General features: G+C 52.8%; 1 protein-coding gene across 2 annotated transcripts in view; it reads left to right on the top strand.

The window, feature by feature from the left end:
• The window catches only part of Slc29a3 (solute carrier family 29 member 3), a 38,929-nt gene extending 21,782 nt beyond the window's left edge, over positions 1 to 17,147 (top strand). The window contains exons 3-6 of one of the 2 annotated variants that reach the window (XM_021205442.2): positions 314 to 396; positions 7,011 to 7,237; positions 9,998 to 10,160; positions 15,386 to 17,147. In XM_021205442.2, the coding sequence (XP_021061101.1) occupies positions 314 to 396; positions 7,011 to 7,237; positions 9,998 to 10,160; positions 15,386 to 16,040 (1,128 nt within the window). In that variant the 3' untranslated portion in view covers positions 16,041 to 17,147. The remainder of the gene's footprint in view (positions 1 to 313; positions 397 to 7,010; positions 7,238 to 9,997; positions 10,161 to 15,385) is intronic. The other variant, XM_029542017.1, reaches the window with a different exon arrangement.
• Positions 17,148 to 17,541: the final 394 nt, after the last annotated feature.

Here is a 17,541-nt window from a genome sequence, read left to right as displayed (position 1 = left end):
AACTGAGTATAGCACCGGCACTCAGCACAACTGAGTATAGCACCGGCACTCAGCACAATTGAGTATAGCACCGGCACTAAGCACAATTGAGTATAGCACCGGCACTCAGCACAACTGAGGATAGCACCGCTATCCTTGGAGGCTGTTGGTTGAATGACTGAGTGAGCCTCAGGTTGGAGAGAGGGATGGGACTGCATGGAGTGGGGTGGACTTAGCCATGGCTCCTAGGTGTCTGGGGACAGTGAAAGCAACCCTCCCTAGGGCCCTCACCAGCCCCGAGTGACAAGCAGCCTCCTTCCTTGTGTGTTTCTAGAACTACTTTGAGAGCTACCTGGCAGTTGCCTCTACTGTGCCCTCCCTGCTGTGCCTGGTGGCTAACTTCCTGCTTGTCAACAGGTAGGTCAACAGCTCCCTCCCTTGACCTCCACCCCCCCCCCCCCGTCTGCTGTGTTCTCCCCCAGTCTACAGCAGGAGTTTTCTGCCTAAATGGTGAGTCCCTAAATTGGAGAGAGGCAAGACCTTGGCATGCAGTTTACAGATCAGCGCGGGTGCTGGAGGTACCAGTCATTTATAGCTACTTATAGTGACACCCCAGGTAAGGGCCATCTCCCTTCGAGAGGCCTATAGGGCCATGGGCTCCTGTAGCCAGGGCATGCTGTGTGGAGCAAGACCCCGAGGAAGCTGTTCTTCTACATGCCCCGAGAGCAGGCAGCCACGAACAGCATCCACTGAACAGCCCTACCTACAGGAAGCAGTCACTGCTGTAATATGTTGATGATACCAGCAGATGTGTCCCCTGCTCATAGTGGGAGCTCATAGGTAAAGATTGCAAAAGGGCTCAGGGTAACACTGTGGAGGATGGAAATATTTGAGAGATAAGTGAGTTGGTATGATCTATAAACTCTGCTGGCTGCTCCTTCCTGTCCAGTCTCAGTTTGTCTTAACAGTGGCAACAGAGACACTATTCCATCTGCATTTTCCTGAAGTTGTCTCCAGAATATAATATAAGCGTGGCCTCACTATGGTCCAACATCTTGGGTTTGAGCTCATAGAAACTTCAGATCCTTGGTGACAAACATATTTAGCTCTGGTCACTTAGTGGTCACTCCTGGATCTCCTGCTGAAAAAAACGTTCTAAGGTACATCTGGCCTCAGGAAGGGTGCTGGGATTGATTAGTAATGTCTGCTCTGGGCACAGGCAGAAAGAGCAGTATGTGCTAAGCCTGTGTATAGAGCAGTTTTTATAAACAGGCACAGTTATATAGAAGATCCCAGAGCATAGTGGCTTATAGCAGTAACAGTAATTAGTTTCTTTTACTACCTGGGGTTCTGGAGTCAGCCAGGCTCCGCTGGAACATGCTGATGCAGTCAGACAGCACTGGGGCTGGAGATGCCCATCCTTTCCCACCTCCCTGTCTGTCTCTCCTCATTGGCTTGTTCACACGGGGTCAGAGACCGTTCCCATTGTGACTGAAGAACAAATGTTCCGTGAGAGCCAGGGACAAGCCACAGAGTGTCACTTCGTCACACTCAACTGATTAAGCTCTCATAAAGCCTCCTCCATTTCAAGGGGACAGCGACCCTGCCTGTCCATGGAGGGAGGGTCAAAGAACCTGAATCCCTCTAAAACCCAAGTATAGTCTGAGAGAGAACTCAGCCTCACTCCTGGCCCCTAGGGCTGCCTGCAGCGGTCTCCTCCCAGATACCTAGCCTTCAGATATCCACCCTTGGGGATACAAGTGATATGGGAAAATTTGGAGGTGTCTTTGAGTTCAACAGAGTCTTTCTGAGCTCTTGGTGAGCTTAGGTGGGGGTGGAGCAGGAAGAGGCTGCAGAAAACCCAAGGGTCCCCCTTAAAGCCACCCAAGCCAGTGACTTTTGGGTTCTTGTGTTGCTAATAAGATAGAATTCACGTGCCACAGAGGATGGAACTTAGAAATGACTAACGTCATCTCTTAGGATGATGAGCATGTGGAGTAGAATGAAGTGTCAGTGCGATTGGCTCACCGATGACGTGTTCAGACACCCCTTCTTTTTATCAGTCAAATCTTCCAGTATAGTTTCCAGGCACGACTAAGAGATACAAGGGACCAGGGACCAGAACCTTTCCTAGCATTCCCGGTCTGTAGCAAGGACATTCTCAGAACAGCTCTACTGGGGTCCCTGCTCCACCTGGCCAGGGTCTATCCCCTGCTCTCATGGCTAAGAGCCAACTCAGTGCCCAGAGAGAGGAGAGGGTACCAGAAGAGGTGAGACACATGACCACCTGCAGAGGCAGGGAGGCCCGCCTCACCCACCCTCTGCCCTTCCAGGCCTTGCGACTGACTTCTCCATCCACCTGTTCTGTGGCACTGGGCATGTGTGCAGCTCAGTTACATGTGGACAAGAATTCCTGTCCTCTTTAGATGATCCATACCGCCACCTGACAGGGGGTTAACATATACCTACTACCCCTTCACTGTGCCACCCTGTATGTGCGGTGACTTAGGCAGTTGGAGTGACATCCTATTTTTCCTTGTCACAGATGTGCCACAGTGGAGCCACATTCCTGATCTTTTTCCCTGGTGGCCATGGAACCAGAAGCTGGCCCAGTTCTGGGGTCAGCCAGAGCAGGGAAAAGACCCTCTTGGGACCTTGGAGTGTATGACCTCCAGTCACAGCCGACAGTGGTCAATCAGTGGTCTTGCATCAAGGAAAACAGCCCAGTCACTCAGGTGACCTCCACAGGTCACTTGGCCACTGAAGCCAAAGGGCGAGATTTATTCCTAGAGGGATCTCTTCAGACTGTCTGCACTTGAAACCTGGGCTACCTCTGGGTACTTAGCTACCGACTTTGTAGCCCCCTGGGCCAGGCTCCAGGCTGCTAGGCATGGGGAGAGTGGCTAGGAGGGGGCTGGGCGGGGAAGCAGTTTCACAGGTTCCCTAGTAGCCTATGGGCTGTAGGCAATATTTGAGGGCCTTAGGGAAACAGCTCTCCAGCCTCGCTGGTTGCCAGCTGCCAAGGACATTTTAGGGCGAAGCTGTTTTTTTTTTTTTTATTTAATGTGGAAGATTGAAATGTCTCCTTCCTTCCCTCCCTCCCGGAGCACCCTGGCTTCTCTCACTGGCTCATTCATAATCGCCAAGTGTTTTATTATGTTAAATCTGCAGCTTTATAAATACAGATGAGCCAGATTTACATTTTGGAGTCTTGGGAAGAAATCAGTCCCCTGGGGTCCTGGACTCTCACTGGCAAGGGAGAGGAGTGTGGATGCTCCCCCTGCCCCCCCCCCCCCCCCCCCCCCCCCCCCTGCCCTCCTCCTCCAGCATCGTCAGGGCCATGTGGCCTCACAGTCTGTCTCATAACACCAGTTAAGCCTGCTAGCAAGCCTAGACCTCCCTAGAAACCCAAGAGCTTCCATCCCAAGCCACTCTCCCTGCAGGAGGGGTGGCATTGAGACTAGCTCCCATGGGGCTTNGAGCCAGATTTACATTTTGGAGTCTTGGGAAGAAATCAGTCCCCTGGGGTCCTGGACTCTCACTGGCAAGGGAGAGGAGTGTGGATGCTCCCCCTCCCCCCCCCCCCCCGCCCTCCTCCTCCAGCATCGTCAGGGCCATGTGGCCTCACAGCCTGTCTCATAACACCAGGCAAGCCTGCCAGCAAGCCTAGACCTCCCTAGAAACCCAAGAGCTTCCATCCCAAGCCACTCTCCCTGCAGGAGGGGTGGCATTGAGACTAGCTCCCATGGGGCTTCTGAGGACCTGGGGGCTCCTTCAGTGGGTGCCTTTGCAGTTTGTTCTTCTTGCCCCTCACCCCCTTAAGAAGCTACCAATTCCTGCCAAAGCCCCAGGCACCTCACAGGACCCTTATCACCGTAACTACAAGGAGGTGGCTTGGGGGTGTGGGGGGGGGGATGCAGCCACACCTCCTCCCTTCTGGTTCATCTCTGGCTCCAGCAGTCCTCCTCGGGTGCCCCAGGAAAAGCATTAAAAATTTTTTGTTAGCCAGGGCAGTGGTGGCGCACGCCTTTAATCTCAGCACTTGGGAGGCAGAGGCAGGTGGATTTCTGAGTTCGAGGCCAGCCTGGTCTACGGAGTGAGTTCCAGGACAGCCAGGGCTACACAGAGAAACCCTGTCTGGAAAAAAACAAGAACAAAACCGTTTTTGTCACTTGCCCCACCACGGTGTCACCGAGGGGATTTTTTTCAGCAGGACTTTCACATCACTAGGTCCCGTCTGTTCATGTTGGAGATGAGGAGGAAAGGTGGAGAGAGGTCTGTCTGAGGTCATGCGGCAAGTCGGTGACAAAGCCAGGCTTTGTGCTGCTGCTCTCCCTTCCATATCTTGTGGGTGGGTAAGTGGCTCCTTAGGCCAGGAAGGTGAGTCTCTGTGGGACAGCTAAGTGTGGAGGGTCAACTTGAACCTCCAGTCTGAGGCTTGGCTGCAAGCCTACAGAGTACATTGGGGTTCACTTACCATAATACCTTTATGGGCTCCAGGGGTCCAGCCACTCCACCTGGCCCTTCCTCCAGCCCAAGCTTGCCTGAAGCACAGCCTTAGGAGAGGAACCCCAGTGTGGGTCCTCGTGGTTATATGGGCCTAGATGTGTCCCAGAAGCAGGCCCCCAAATAAGGAGACGTTTGAGAGCATGTAGTGAATGGTGGGTGGGGGGGGGGTAAAGACAGCAAGAAAGTAGCCAGGAGAGGAGGTCTTGTCACCCAGCCCCACAGAGAGCCACCAAAGCTCCCAGGAATCTAAAGGAGCCACCCTCCCCAGAGAGGGAGCTAGGATGGGTATCTACCAATCTCACCAGCCATTGGCTCTAGGCTGCTGTTGGGAAGTCAGTAGTCTATTGCGGCCAACTTAACCCTGGGCCATGATGTCCTGACACCATCTCCAGAGTTTCAGGCAGTGTTGCCCCCCCAGCCTCCCCCCCACCTCCTTCTCCTGTCCTCCCCCCCCCCCGCCTGGGACCACGATGTCTCTGTTAGTGGGCACAGTAGTAACAAATAGCATACAGGAAGTGGAATTATTTGTTCTCTAATGGAAAGTTAAAAAGTCAGATTTATCCTCAGGCATAGCTGGGGATTTCCTTCCCATGATACCAGGGCTCTGTGCATCTTCATGGGGGAGGGGGGTGTGCACTCCATATTGTAGTCCTTCCGCACACAGCTGGCAAGGTGGCAGCAGCCAGCTGCCGGACACCCTCACGCAGAGGCTCCTGGACGGTCCATGATACCATCCCCGGGGAGGACTGACTGGGCTGCGTGGGCCACGTGCAGCCCCCAACCTGTGGTAGCCAAGATCACCACTGCTGTTCTTTGAAGCTGGACTGGTATAGCCAGTGGTATAGCCCACCTCCTCCGCAATGCTGGAAAGGAAGGGACACTTTCTCTCCCAGAGAGGAGATGCTGACAGACAAGCCTGCAGACCCACCCCGTTCCCCTTCCGAAGATCAAGGCCAGGCTCATAAGGTAGATGAGACGCTCAAATGCAGGCTGGGGTTTCGCCTGTCTCCAGCTCATCCGGGCAAGGCTCAGGCGGTCCAAGGGCACACGTGCTCTCTTCCTTGCGGCCCCTCAGCTGTCCCCTGAGAAGTCACCAGCTCTCCTGCCTAAGTCTCAGAGTACCTAGTGCTGGGGTGCACTGAGCCCCGCCACTCTGGCGTTCACACCTGCACTCCAGATGGACAGTTGTCGCTCAGTGCCTGTGTGTGAGACAGGCACTCAGTCGGGACACAGAGTCACAGAAGAGCCTGGGCTGAGGCTAAGTTCACATAGGTTCTCATCCCAGCCTCCAGGGACGTCCTGTGTGTCCTTCCCTTACACAGTGTGGGCTGAGGTGTGTGTGTGTGTGTGTGTGTGTGTGTGTGTGTGTGTGTGTGTGTGTGTGGCAGCTCCATTCTCCCTCCAACCCCAAACTCCCTCTCAGGACACAGACATGCCACCAGCCAGGGGGAGGAGCTCCTTGTAATAACCCTCGCCTCCCTCCATGCAAATAGATTCACACCTAGCTGTGTACACAGATCTCTTTTTCTCCCTTTCAAGTTTGACTTTGTCGTTTGTCCTTGTTTTAATCCAGACAACATCTTTGCGTCTAATCTGGCTTTTCTCTCTGTCCCCCCCACCTTCTCTCTCATTAGTGGGAAACTGGAATTGAACATCCAGTTATGCCTAAAGCTCATTCTAATCTGATGGTGGCTCCAACAGCCTCGGGATGGTGTTCTCTCCATTAGGGTAGAGGCCTGCACAGCCACCTCTGATGGTTCCTATCCCTGCCCTCCTCCCTGGTCAGTGGGGGTGGGAGAGGGGAGGCTGGAGGGCTTGGCTTGGGTTCAGGGCAGTGTTTTAATGGAATGCATGGGGTCCTGGCACGGGACTGTCAGGGTGTGGTCTCGGTAGCTGCCGTCCCAGCCAAGGCCATCTAGAAGAAACTTCTGAGAGCTCCTGGCCTCACAGCTGAGTGACCTTAAGCCAGCTCCTAAACCTTTCTGAGCTCAGCTTCCTTACCTATGTATAGGGGACCAAGAGTATGCCTGTCCCACAGAGCCCCGTGGAGGGCAAACTAGATAGAGTGTAGAGAACAGCTGGCAGAGAATTGGGCACAAGCCAAGTCCTATGACATCAATAATAGTGGATGGTGACACTCTTCCTTCCCCCCGCTGCCAGATTTGGATCCATCAGGAGTTCAGCGATGTAGCAGAAGTGGGGTCTTGTCTGGTGGCCTGGCTTTGAGCCTCACTGATTCGTGACAGACAGCACTGTCTCCTGGACCCGCACTGGGCTTGGGTCTTTGTGCTACATAAAGGTCCCTGGAGCCACACACACACCCGCCTACTTCCCCACGTGGAGATGGACACCCTCCCCCTGCAGAAGTGGAACCCGGGCCCCCAAGTCTCGGATGTCACAGGACAGGCAGAACTCAGGGTCACGCATGCCCCACATTGAGCTCAAGACCTCTCCTGTGGCTCACCAGCCTCCCATGTAGAGGCCTGAGGGAGTCTAACCACTGCTTCCGGTCCTCTCCCCAGGGTCCAGGTGCACGTTCGGGTTCTGGCCTCACTGTCCGTGTCCCTGACCATCTTCGTGGTTATGACTGTGCTGGCGAAGGTGGATACTTCCTCCTGGACCCGAGGCTTCTTCAGCGTCACCATCGCGTGCATGGCCATCATCAGTAGCTCCTCCACCATCTTCAATAGCAGCGTGTACGGCCTCACAGGCTCCTTCCCCATGAGGAATGCCCAGGCACTGATATCCGGTGAGAGCCCACCATGAGAGGAAGCCACAGTGATCTTTCCAGCAGAAGAAACGTGTCCGGGGTCCACTCGGTTTTTCCTAGCATCACCAAGCAATCCATCCCAGGCTAGGTAGCTGGGAACCATTCTTTCTGCTCAGTCTGCAGCTTAGACAGCAGATGGGGGAGGTGGGCAGGAACAGGGTTGGGGGGGGCACGGGACATGGCTCTCCAATACTCCACCTAGTGTTCACAGGGAAGGGCCTTGGTGGCATCGAGTATGGTCCTCACCATGGTTGCCTGGGCTCTCTTGTGGCATGGGCCCAGGCTGTACATGGAGTGAGCATCAGAGGAGAGACCCAAGCAGCTGTGGAAGCCATGTTGGGAGCAACTTCCAGGGTCCTTAGCTCCCCTAGACTCCAGATAGGTCTTTGGCTCCATGGAGGGTGTAGGTAGTCATGGCAGCAGAAGAACATGTCCATCGATGTGGGGTAGGATCATAGCCATGATGGAAGCACCCTATGCCTTCAAAGCATCGTCTCTGAAACCATTCTGCTTTCCTCTCCTTCCCTCCCACCTCTCCTTGCCTCCTCTCCTTCCTTCGTTTTTCCTTCCCCAACTCCTTTTCCTCCCTCCCTCTTTTCTGTCTTTCTTTCCTTTCCAGTTTTATAGAGGCTCTACCCTGTGCCAGGGACAGCCTATCAGAGCCGATAGTCTAGTGGCTAAGCTGCTGGCTCCCCCAGACTGTGCCGTGCCCTGGCTTGCTCGGGCCCTGACATGGGTCATCTCTCTAGCTGAAGTCTGGAAGAGGATGCTGTGCCGGTTACCGGGGAACCTTGGCTGATTTTTTTTCCCCTCTCACCCAGATGGCCCCGCAAGGTAAACAGAGCTGGGTCAGTTAGCATCTGTTTTATGTGAAGACCACCGTCCCCTAAAGCAAGCCTGGAGGCTGCTCTTCTCTGTGTCCCCATATGTCCCTGGTGCCTACCTGAGAAGAATCACACAATGCGCAGGACTGCACTTGTTAGTTAATATGCTGGGCGGGATGTGGCAGGGATGACAAGTGCCTTGACAAGCGCATGTCCACCCCTCCCCACTCCATACCAGTGCCAGACATCACTAATAGATGCCTATCTTTCCTCCCGAGCCTCTAATTCCCTCTCAAGCCAGCACTTCAGGCAATTACTCTCTGTGGATCAGAGGCTAGATATGAGACCCGTCTGTTTGCCATTTTTGATATAGGATTAGGCTTCTCCTCTATCCCAGGAAACCCTTGGGCCCAAAATAAAATAGAAATGAACTTGTCATTGGGTTTTCTGAATACAGTCAACACGCTCCTGGCACGGCTTCTAGAAAAGCAGGGCCAGGCCCAGAGGAATGGCTGTCAAACGCTAATCCCTCTGTCATTGCTGACTGGCCTCAGAAAGAGGCTCTTATCCCAAATCTTCTCATCCCTACCCCATCCCATTGAGCTCCTCAGTATGGCTTCAGGCCTGCAAGGGCACATGGCCCCACTAGTGCACCTGAAGATCTCTAGAGAACAGTGTCTCCTGGGAATTTTTTTTTTTTTTGAAGGTCTAGTTTTTAAAAAGTGTGGGCTATAATATGGCACACCCCTACAACCCGGTACTTCACAGACCGAGACAGGAGGAATGTGAGTATCAGAGCCACATAGTGAGACTCTGCCTCAAAGAATAAAAAGAACAGGCGAAACTAAGACTTCCGTGTCAGCACTGCGGTGTGCGGTCCTCCCCGGCACCAGGCCAGCACCCTGGACCAACCGAGCTGCCTCAGTTTTCCAGCCCCTGGCACCCCCAGCCCCCTTTGCTGATTGGTCCAGAGCAGCCCATCTGTGAATCCCGTGCATGTTGGCATCTGAGGAACAATTCATTTGTTTCATGCAGGCGTTTTTTTTTTTTTTTTTTCCAATGTCCTCATTTGCATATATTTCCATAAGTGATGAGATAGAGAGAGTCATGAAGGATGGGCTCCCGGAGGCCCGGTTTGTGGCTGCCGATAATATTGTAGATTCAAGTTGGAAGGGAGAGGGGATCAGTGGGCAGGGCTGTTAAGATCTCTTCCTCCTGGAGGAGCTCTCTGAGCTAACCCCACTTCTTCCAGAGCGCCCAGGTGGGGATTAAGGCTTCTCAGAAGTGGGCACCCCCCTGGCAAAGGGTTTACCCCCTTGCTTCTGCTTTGATGTGGGAAAGATGGCAGTAGCCAAGTAGCTAATTGGGAACCTGAAGATTTATTTACTCGGTGTTCGGCTCCTGTCTGTGTCAGACTCTGTTTAACAAGCAATAATCCTTTTAATCCCTATAGCAGTCCTAAGGGTGAGCACTCCCACTTCCTCGGGAGCGAGCCGAGGCACAGAGAGGTCAAGAGGCTTGTTAGGGATCACACAGCATGAGTCCCCAGGATCACTGTGCTAGTGTTTTGCCTACCCTCAAGTCCTGGCTTCGGACCTCACATGGCCTAAAGATCATATCTGGGGGAAGTTGGAAGAATTGTCTACTGGCACCAAGAGGCAGTTCCCGCAGTATGGGAGAGGCAGTAAGATAGACAGAAACACCTGCCCGCTGTCCAAAGCTCTGGACCTCAGGCTGCAGGGACTCCCCTCCCCCTCATCCCCAACCTCCTGTCCAGCTCCATATGCTGTGAGCTCCAAGGTGTTTTCAATGTCAGGGGGGAGGGCTGTGGTTGGTGAAGGGGGTTGGATCCTGAGCCCACGTGCCCTCCTGAGCCCGTTGTGATGTCCTCGTGGTGTCCTCTTGCTCTCTATAGGAGGAGCCATGGGAGGGACAGTCAGCGCCGTGGCCTCGCTGGTGGACCTGGCAGCATCCAGTGACGTGCGGGACAGTGCGCTAGCCTTCTTCCTCACAGCAGCGGTCTTCCTTGGGCTCTGTGTGGGGCTCTATCTACTGCTGCCCCAACTGGAGTATGCCAGGTAAGGGTCCCCTGCCCTGCCCTCCACATCTGGTCATCTGATTGGATCACAGGTCCCTGTCCCTATCGGTTGACTGTCGGTCCCCCAGGACTGTGAGTTTTCAGAGGGCTGAAGCACGAAGGAGTTTTGTTCCGGCATCCCTCAATTGTGCTGTAAATCGGTCTTAGGTGGGAGGAGCTGGCTTTGACCACACCTCTAAACCGGTATTGCCTAAAAGCTTCTGGTCAGGAAAGGTCTCGCAGTGGAAGTGGGATTGAGTAAGGAAATGGTTCTTAACACTGGACACGCCCCTGCTCCCGCCACGCCCCGCGGCCCCGCCCACGCCCCGCCCACACCCCCAGGCTGTGGCGGGAGGTGCGGCCTAGCTGAGTTTGTCTATCTCATTTATATCCACACACTCCCGTTTCTCTTAAGATCATGGTAACTAGCTATTACTTCTACATGCAAGGTAGGAAACCAGGAGTCAGAACCGCCAGGTTGGACAGGATTCCAAACCTCTACTTTCAATTCACGACCTGTGGGACCCCATGGTCTCTCTCAAGCTCCCTCATGTCTTTTGTGCCTTCTACTGTTCTTTGAAAACTGAAGTTGAGGCTGAAGTTGTAACTAAGTCGGTAGAGTGCTTGCCTTGAATGTATGAAGCCCAGGGTTCGATCCCCAATGCACACACACACCAGGCATGGTGGCACAGACTTCAGAGGTGAAGGATGGAGAATCAGGCACCCCTTCTTGTGAGGTTTAAACTTGGGGCTATTCCCAGAGGGGTATTGTAGCCTCAAGGGTCTTCTCTCGTTTTGTTCCTTTGTCCCTGAGTGGCATGACATCTGGAAAGTCCCCACAGGCTCCCGTTTCATCACAGCCCAGCACTGCCTCTCCAACGTGGTACTGGGATGTTTCTCAGTTCACCTGGGTAAGCCAAAGGCTATCCAACTGGGCCTCTGCTGTCCAGAAGGCAACCATGCCTTTGCTGATGAAACCTGGGTGAGAAATCCCGTTTGCAGAAACTCATGTATGGCTGTGCGGCTGGTGGAGGGCTTATGTCAGGTGTCTGTACTGACTAGATCCCACTATAAAGGGGCTCCCAGTGCAAGAGCCCCGAGTCACACAGATGACTCCCATCACCTGCTCGGCTGCTCTACGCTCTGAGTTGGGGGATACTGGCCTGGGCCTCTGGACCTTCTGTAATGGCTACACTTATGTCAACTTGACATGAGCTAGAGTTATCTGAAAGGAGGGAACCTCAGTTGAGAAAATGCCTCCATTAGATCCAGGGGTAAGGCATTTTCTTAATTAGTGATTGATGGGGGAGGGCCCAGCCTGTTGTGATGTAAGACCCCAATCCTCAGTCAGTGGTACTTACTTCAAGATACCCCTGAGTGAGACACCAAGACAACGCAGATCAATGCAAAAGCAAGATGTTTATTTTCTGGCACGCTGGGGTCAACCTTCAATTAGTCCCTCAAGACGAGTTACTAAGAAGGCGACCCCGAATGGCTATTACAAGCAGTTTTTACATCACAGGGGCACAGATTACATCAGCAAGGTTACAGTTCAAGCTTATTGGCTAAGCATATTGACCTTTAAATCTATTGGCTAGCAAACATGACATGCATTTGAACTCTATCTGGGGTTTCCCAGAGGGTCAGGTAACTATCAGTCAGTACATTCTGAGAATTTTTTTACTCTAGAATGTTCCTGTGGGTGGAGAATGGAACTTGGCCTAGCCTTGACCCTAGGCGGGTGGGTGTAAGGCTGGTGAAAGTCCCTAGGGTCCTTCAGTGGGTGGTACCATCCCTGGGCTGGTGGCCCTGGGTTCTATAAGAAAGCAGGCTGAGCAAGCCAGGGAGAGCAATTCAGTAAGCAGTACCCCTCCATGGCCTCTGCATCAGCTCCTGCCTCCAGGTTCCTGCCCTGTTTGAGTTCCTGTCCTGACTTCCTTTGGTGATGAACAGCAATGTGGAAGTGTACAACGAATAAACCCTTTCCTCCCCAAGTTGCTTTTTGGTCATGGTGTTTCGTTACAGCAATAGAAACCCTGACTAAGACACCTCCTCCCTCTATAAAACTGCTATCTTTCACAGAAGAAACTGAGGCCCAATGAGGGGCAAATCTAACTGGAGATCTAAAAGAAAGGCAGACTCGGGGCAGAAACCAGGACCAGGTGTCAGCAACTAACTGCCTCCATGTATCTCAAGCCTTTTGTTTTCTGGCACGCTGACCTCGGTCTGCCTGCACCTCCTGCCTTTCAGACAGCTGAGGCCCAGAGAGCTTGAGAGGATCAGGCAAGGTCATCCAGCAAGGCAGAGTACCCCAAACGGGAGGTATAAAAAGATGGATGGTACTGGAGGATCATAGTGTGCAGGGCAGGGATCCTGCAGAGGTGGCTAATCCTTCTGGTCTGAGGGCCTCCTAAGAGCTTCCATAGAGACAACCAAGCAAGCTCAACGCTGCAGGAAGCTACCTCCCGTGGAAGGAGATGCTTGGTAAGCCAGTGTGTGATGGCCATTCCTGGTTGTCAACTTGACCACATCTGGAACTGACTGAAACCCAAGCTGCTGGGTACGGCTGTGAGGCAGGGGTAGTTCTTATTTAAATCATTTCAGGTGGGAAGACCCACTTTTAGTCCAGGTCTTCTGAGGTGAGAAGATGCACCTTGAATCTGGGCCATGCTTTCTGGTGGCAGACGGTGTAAAGGACACAGAAGAAGGAAGCATTCACTCTTTGCCTGCTTGCTCTCCATCTCCCTTCACTGACAGGATTCTGGCATATACTGAAGACTAGCTGAAACATTTAGCCTCCTGGGCTAACAACTGCTGGGTTTTTGGACTTTTTGGTGGTAGACAGGCACTGTTGGACCAACAGGACCACAACCTATAAGCCATTGTGGTGGTTTGAATAAGAATGGTCCCCATAACAGCCAGGCATGGTGGCGCATGCCTTTAATCCCAGCACTTGGGAGGCAGAGGCAGGCAGATTTCTGAGTTCGAGGCCAGCCTGGTCTACAGAGTGAGTTCCAGGATAGCCAGGGCTACACAGAGCAACCCTGTCTCTCTCTCTCTCTCAAAAAAAAAAAAAAAAAAAAAAAAGAATGGTCCCCATAGCTCATATAATTGAATGCTTGGTCAGCAAGGAGTGGCACTACTTGAGAAGGATTGGGGGCGTGGCCTTGTTGGAGGAAGTGAGTCACTGGGCAGGTGGTGGGGTGGGATGGGGTGGGTTGGGGAGGGTGGTGGGCTTTGAGGTTTCAAAAGCTTACGCCAGGCTCAGGGGCTCTCTCTTCCTGCTGCCTGTGGATCAGGATCTAGAACTCCCAGCTACTTCTCCAGCACTGTGTCCATCTGCCGTCTGCCATGTTTCCTACCATGGTGAAACTGTAAGCCACCCCTAATTAAATACTTTCTTTTCTAAGAGTTGCTGTGGTCATGGTTTCTCTTTAAAGAAACAGAACAGCTAAGACAGCCACTGTAATAAATCCCCTCTCTTTAAAAAATATTTTTGTTATTATTTACCTTTATTTTATGTGCATTGGTGTTTTTGCCTGCGTGTATTTCTTTGTGAAAATATCAGATCTTGGAGAAACAGACAGTTGTGAGTTGCCATGAGGGTGCTGGGATTTGAACCCTAGTCCGTGGAAGAGCAGTCAGTGCCCTTAACTGCTGAGCCATCTCTCCAGCTCCTTAAAATTTTTATGTGCATCGATGCTTTGCCTGCATGTGTGTCTATGTGAGGGTGTCAGGTCCCTTGGTACTGAAGCTATGGACACCTATGAGGCACTGGGTCGATGCCAGGACTTGAACTCTGGTCCTTGGGAAGAGCAATAGTGCTCTTAACTGCTGAGCCATCTCTCCAGCCTGTCCCCATTCTATGTGCCCTGCCTCTTTGTGTGTGTGTGTGTGTGTGTGTGTACGTACACTATGGTGTACATATGGAAGTCAGACGACAACATAAAAAGGTTGGTTCTCTCCATGCACAGTACACGTTCCAGGTATCTGACTCATGTTGTCAGATATGGCATCGAGCAACTTTACCCGTTGAGACATCTCAGACTTTTAAAAGTGCAAGTCTTTGAATCCACTGATCTCTTCTTGTATGCCCGGGCGTATATGTAGATTACACACTGCTCTGGGACAGAGCAACCTGTCACCTCTAGGGGGGCAGTTAAGATGCAATGCTCCGGCTGTGATACAGTGACAGAATGGAGGGCCAGAGAGCCATGTGAATGACGGGGTGGCCACAAGTCAGCATGTCCAGATTGCAATAGGTCTGTGTTTGTGAATGCTGGGATGCATGGCCTAGGCTGTTGTGTGTGTTCTTTATAAAATGTATGTAGTCATTAAGGGTTTAAGATCTATATAGCTGGGTTCCACATTTGTTTCAGAATCTATCTCTCTCTCTCTCTCTCTCTCTCTCTCTCTCTCTCTGTCTAATTTCATAGGGTTTTGTGAGGGGAGGCATTGAATATTTGTTGAGACAGGGTCTCTCTCACTCTGTAGCCCAGGCTACCCTGGAATGCACTATGTAGCTCAGGCTGGCTTCAGCTCACTGTGTAGCTTAGGATGACTTTGAACTTCTGACTCCTGTCTAAGTGCCAGGATTACAGATGAGCTTCCATGTGGTTTTATGTGGTACTGGGGATCAAACCGAGGGGCCTCCTGCATGCTAAGCCAGCTCCCTTCTAACTGAGCCACATCTGTACATCCCTGTTACCCCCCCTCCCCTCACACCATCTTAGCTGTTTGGTTTTGAGACAGGGTCTCACTGTGAAGCTCAAGGAGATCCCAAACTCACTGCAATCCTTCTGCCTCAGCCTCCCAAGTGCCAGGCCTGCTGACCTGAGCCACTACATTCTGCTTACATTTTGCATCCCTGGATGTTTTTACCCAAACCTCCCCTTTTCAACACCCCAAAACCAGGCTGGGGCCTCCGTTTCCCGTGCAGTGCTCAGGGCTGGTTTCCTATCTCTGTTCATGGTGTGGCCACCATCTTTGGTCCAGGGACTCGAGTCCAACCTGGTAGACTGGACAGGGATAAACACAGGCCATGTTTAACAACTTGCCCCTCCTATTTCATGCTGTGGGATCCTGGGACCAGAGGGTCCCCAGGACTTGGACTTTGCCTGTTAGGTCTCTGAGGGCACAGTGGTTATGCAGATTCTGCCATCTCCCTTCTGTGGTCCCGGAGTTCAGGTCGACAGGGACCCACTGACCATGTCCCTGTCCCTGCAGGTACTACATGAGGCCAGTTGCCCCAGTCCGCGTGTTTTCTGGTGAAGACAGCCCATCCCAGGATGCTCCCAGCACCTCCTCCGTGGCCCCTGCATCCAGAGTGATGCACACACCGCCCCTTGGACCCATCCTGAAGAAGACGGCTGGCCTCGGGTTCTGCACAGTTTTCCTCTACTTCGTCACAGCCCTCATCTTCCCGGCCATCTCCACCAACATCCAGTCCATGCATAAAGGCACCGGCTCTCCGTGGACCTCCAAGTTCTTCGTGCCCCTCACCGTCTTCCTCCTCTTCAACTTTGCTGACCTCTGCGGCCGACAGGTCACAGCCTGGATCCAGGCGCCAGGTCCTAGGAGCAAACTGCTCCCCGGACTGGCGCTCTCTCGGGTCTGCCTTGTGCCTCTCTTCCTGCTCTGTAACTACCAACCGCGCTCACACCTGACCGTGGTGCTTTTCCAGTCTGACATCTACCCAGTGCTCTTCACCTGCCTCCTGGGGCTCAGCAACGGCTACCTCAGCACGCTGGTGCTCATCTACGGGCCCAAGATTGTGCCCCGGGAGCTGGCGGAGGCCACCAGTGTCGTGATGTTGTTCTATATGTCTGTGGGCTTGATGTTGGGCTCAGCCTGTGCGGCCCTGCTTGAACACTTTATCTAGCAGGGGGTGGGGTGGCAAGGATGTGGGTACTGTGTGAGTGTGTGAGGGTCCTTGGGTGATGGACAGGGTGAGCTGAGGTCTCGAGGTGTTCAGCAAGGGGTTGACGTTTTGTTTGATGCAGAGCAGAGCCCACTTGGACTGCCTTTCTCTCAGACTGCTTGTGAGCAGCATCCTTGTGTATCTTGGGCAAGGAGACATTCCAGACACAGCCCAGCACGGCTCATACCTGTAATCCAAGCATTCAAGAGAATGGAGCTGGAGGCCCACTGTGAGTTCAAGGCCAGCCTGGTTACATAGTGAAACCCTTTCTCAAAAAAAATAAGCTGAAAGCAAAAACCCTGAGACATTCCAAACACTTCAAGAGAACACTCCAGAGCCAATTGACGGGCAAGGTTGTAGCCAGGACCTAGCCCAGTTGGTAGGATGATTGTTTAGCCTCCATAAAACCCCAGCTCCCATCCCCAGCACAGCATAAGCTGGACATGTTAGTGAAAGCCTATAATCCTAGCTCTTGAAAGGTGGAAGCAGGGGGGTCAGAAGTTCAAGGTCATCCTCAGCTACTTAGGGAGTTTGAGGCTAACCTGGGCTACAGGAGACACTGTCTCAAAAACAAAACAAAACAAAAAAAACCACACAATTGTAAAGAGTGTGGTATGTTAAATTCACAGCTCGTAAGTAGCCCGTGTGTCTAACTTGTACTGTCCCAAGGCCAGAACCCAGCCTCACTCTTTCCAGCTGACATTGAGGTGGGAAAGACTCTGCAGGGCTCTCAGTTCTGAAAGAGGCTTCTGGATTTGAGGTCCCCTCTGCAATGGCCAGTACTCAGACCTAGGGCCCAAGCACATGCTGGTTCCTAGGCTGTGTGCCTGAGGGCAGGCTAACCAGCTGGAAAGAAAGCCCCCACAAGGCAGACCCCCTAAAGCCTTCTTCTCTGAGACCTGGGCTCCCGAAGGCTCCCTTTGTCAGGGCCCAGGCCTGGTCTCCAGATGAGGACTGCATGGTCCAGTGGTCTACCTACCGCCTAGTTAGGGCATGGGGAAGTCTTTTTAATTCATGTTTACAGGTTGTTGGGGCCCTTGGTTCAAGGGCACAATAAATCCTGGCATTCTCAAGTGAGCTTGGTCGGTGTCTCCATCAATTGTGGTCTTGGCAGGAAGCAGTGTGTGAAGACTGGGTGATTTGGAGGGATGCAGGGAAAGCTTTGGGACCTGTTACCCCTTCCCCATTGCTGTAACAAAATGCCCGACTAAAGCAGCTTCAGGAAGGAAACGTTTCTCCTGGCTCACAGTTTAAGAGGGGACACAGTCCTCTGTCGTCAAGGTGGAGAGGCACAGCAGTGGCTGTGGAAGTGGCTGATCACACTGTGTGCACGTCTAGGACCTCAGTCCACGGGACGGTGCTGCACTGCCTACTTTCAGGGCAGGTCTTCCTCAGTTACACTTCTCTGGAAACATCCCAGCAGACAAGAGCGTTTCCAGGGTGATTCTCAAGCCAGTCTCAG

The sequence above is a fragment of the Mus pahari genome, chromosome 9 (genome assembly GCF_900095145.1).
Source record: "Mus pahari chromosome 9, PAHARI_EIJ_v1.1, whole genome shotgun sequence".
In the NCBI taxonomy this organism is placed as follows: domain Eukaryota; kingdom Metazoa; phylum Chordata; class Mammalia; order Rodentia; family Muridae; genus Mus; species Mus pahari.
The sequence above is the reverse complement of the archived record's forward strand: the minus strand, read 5'-3'. Positions and strand labels throughout refer to the sequence as shown.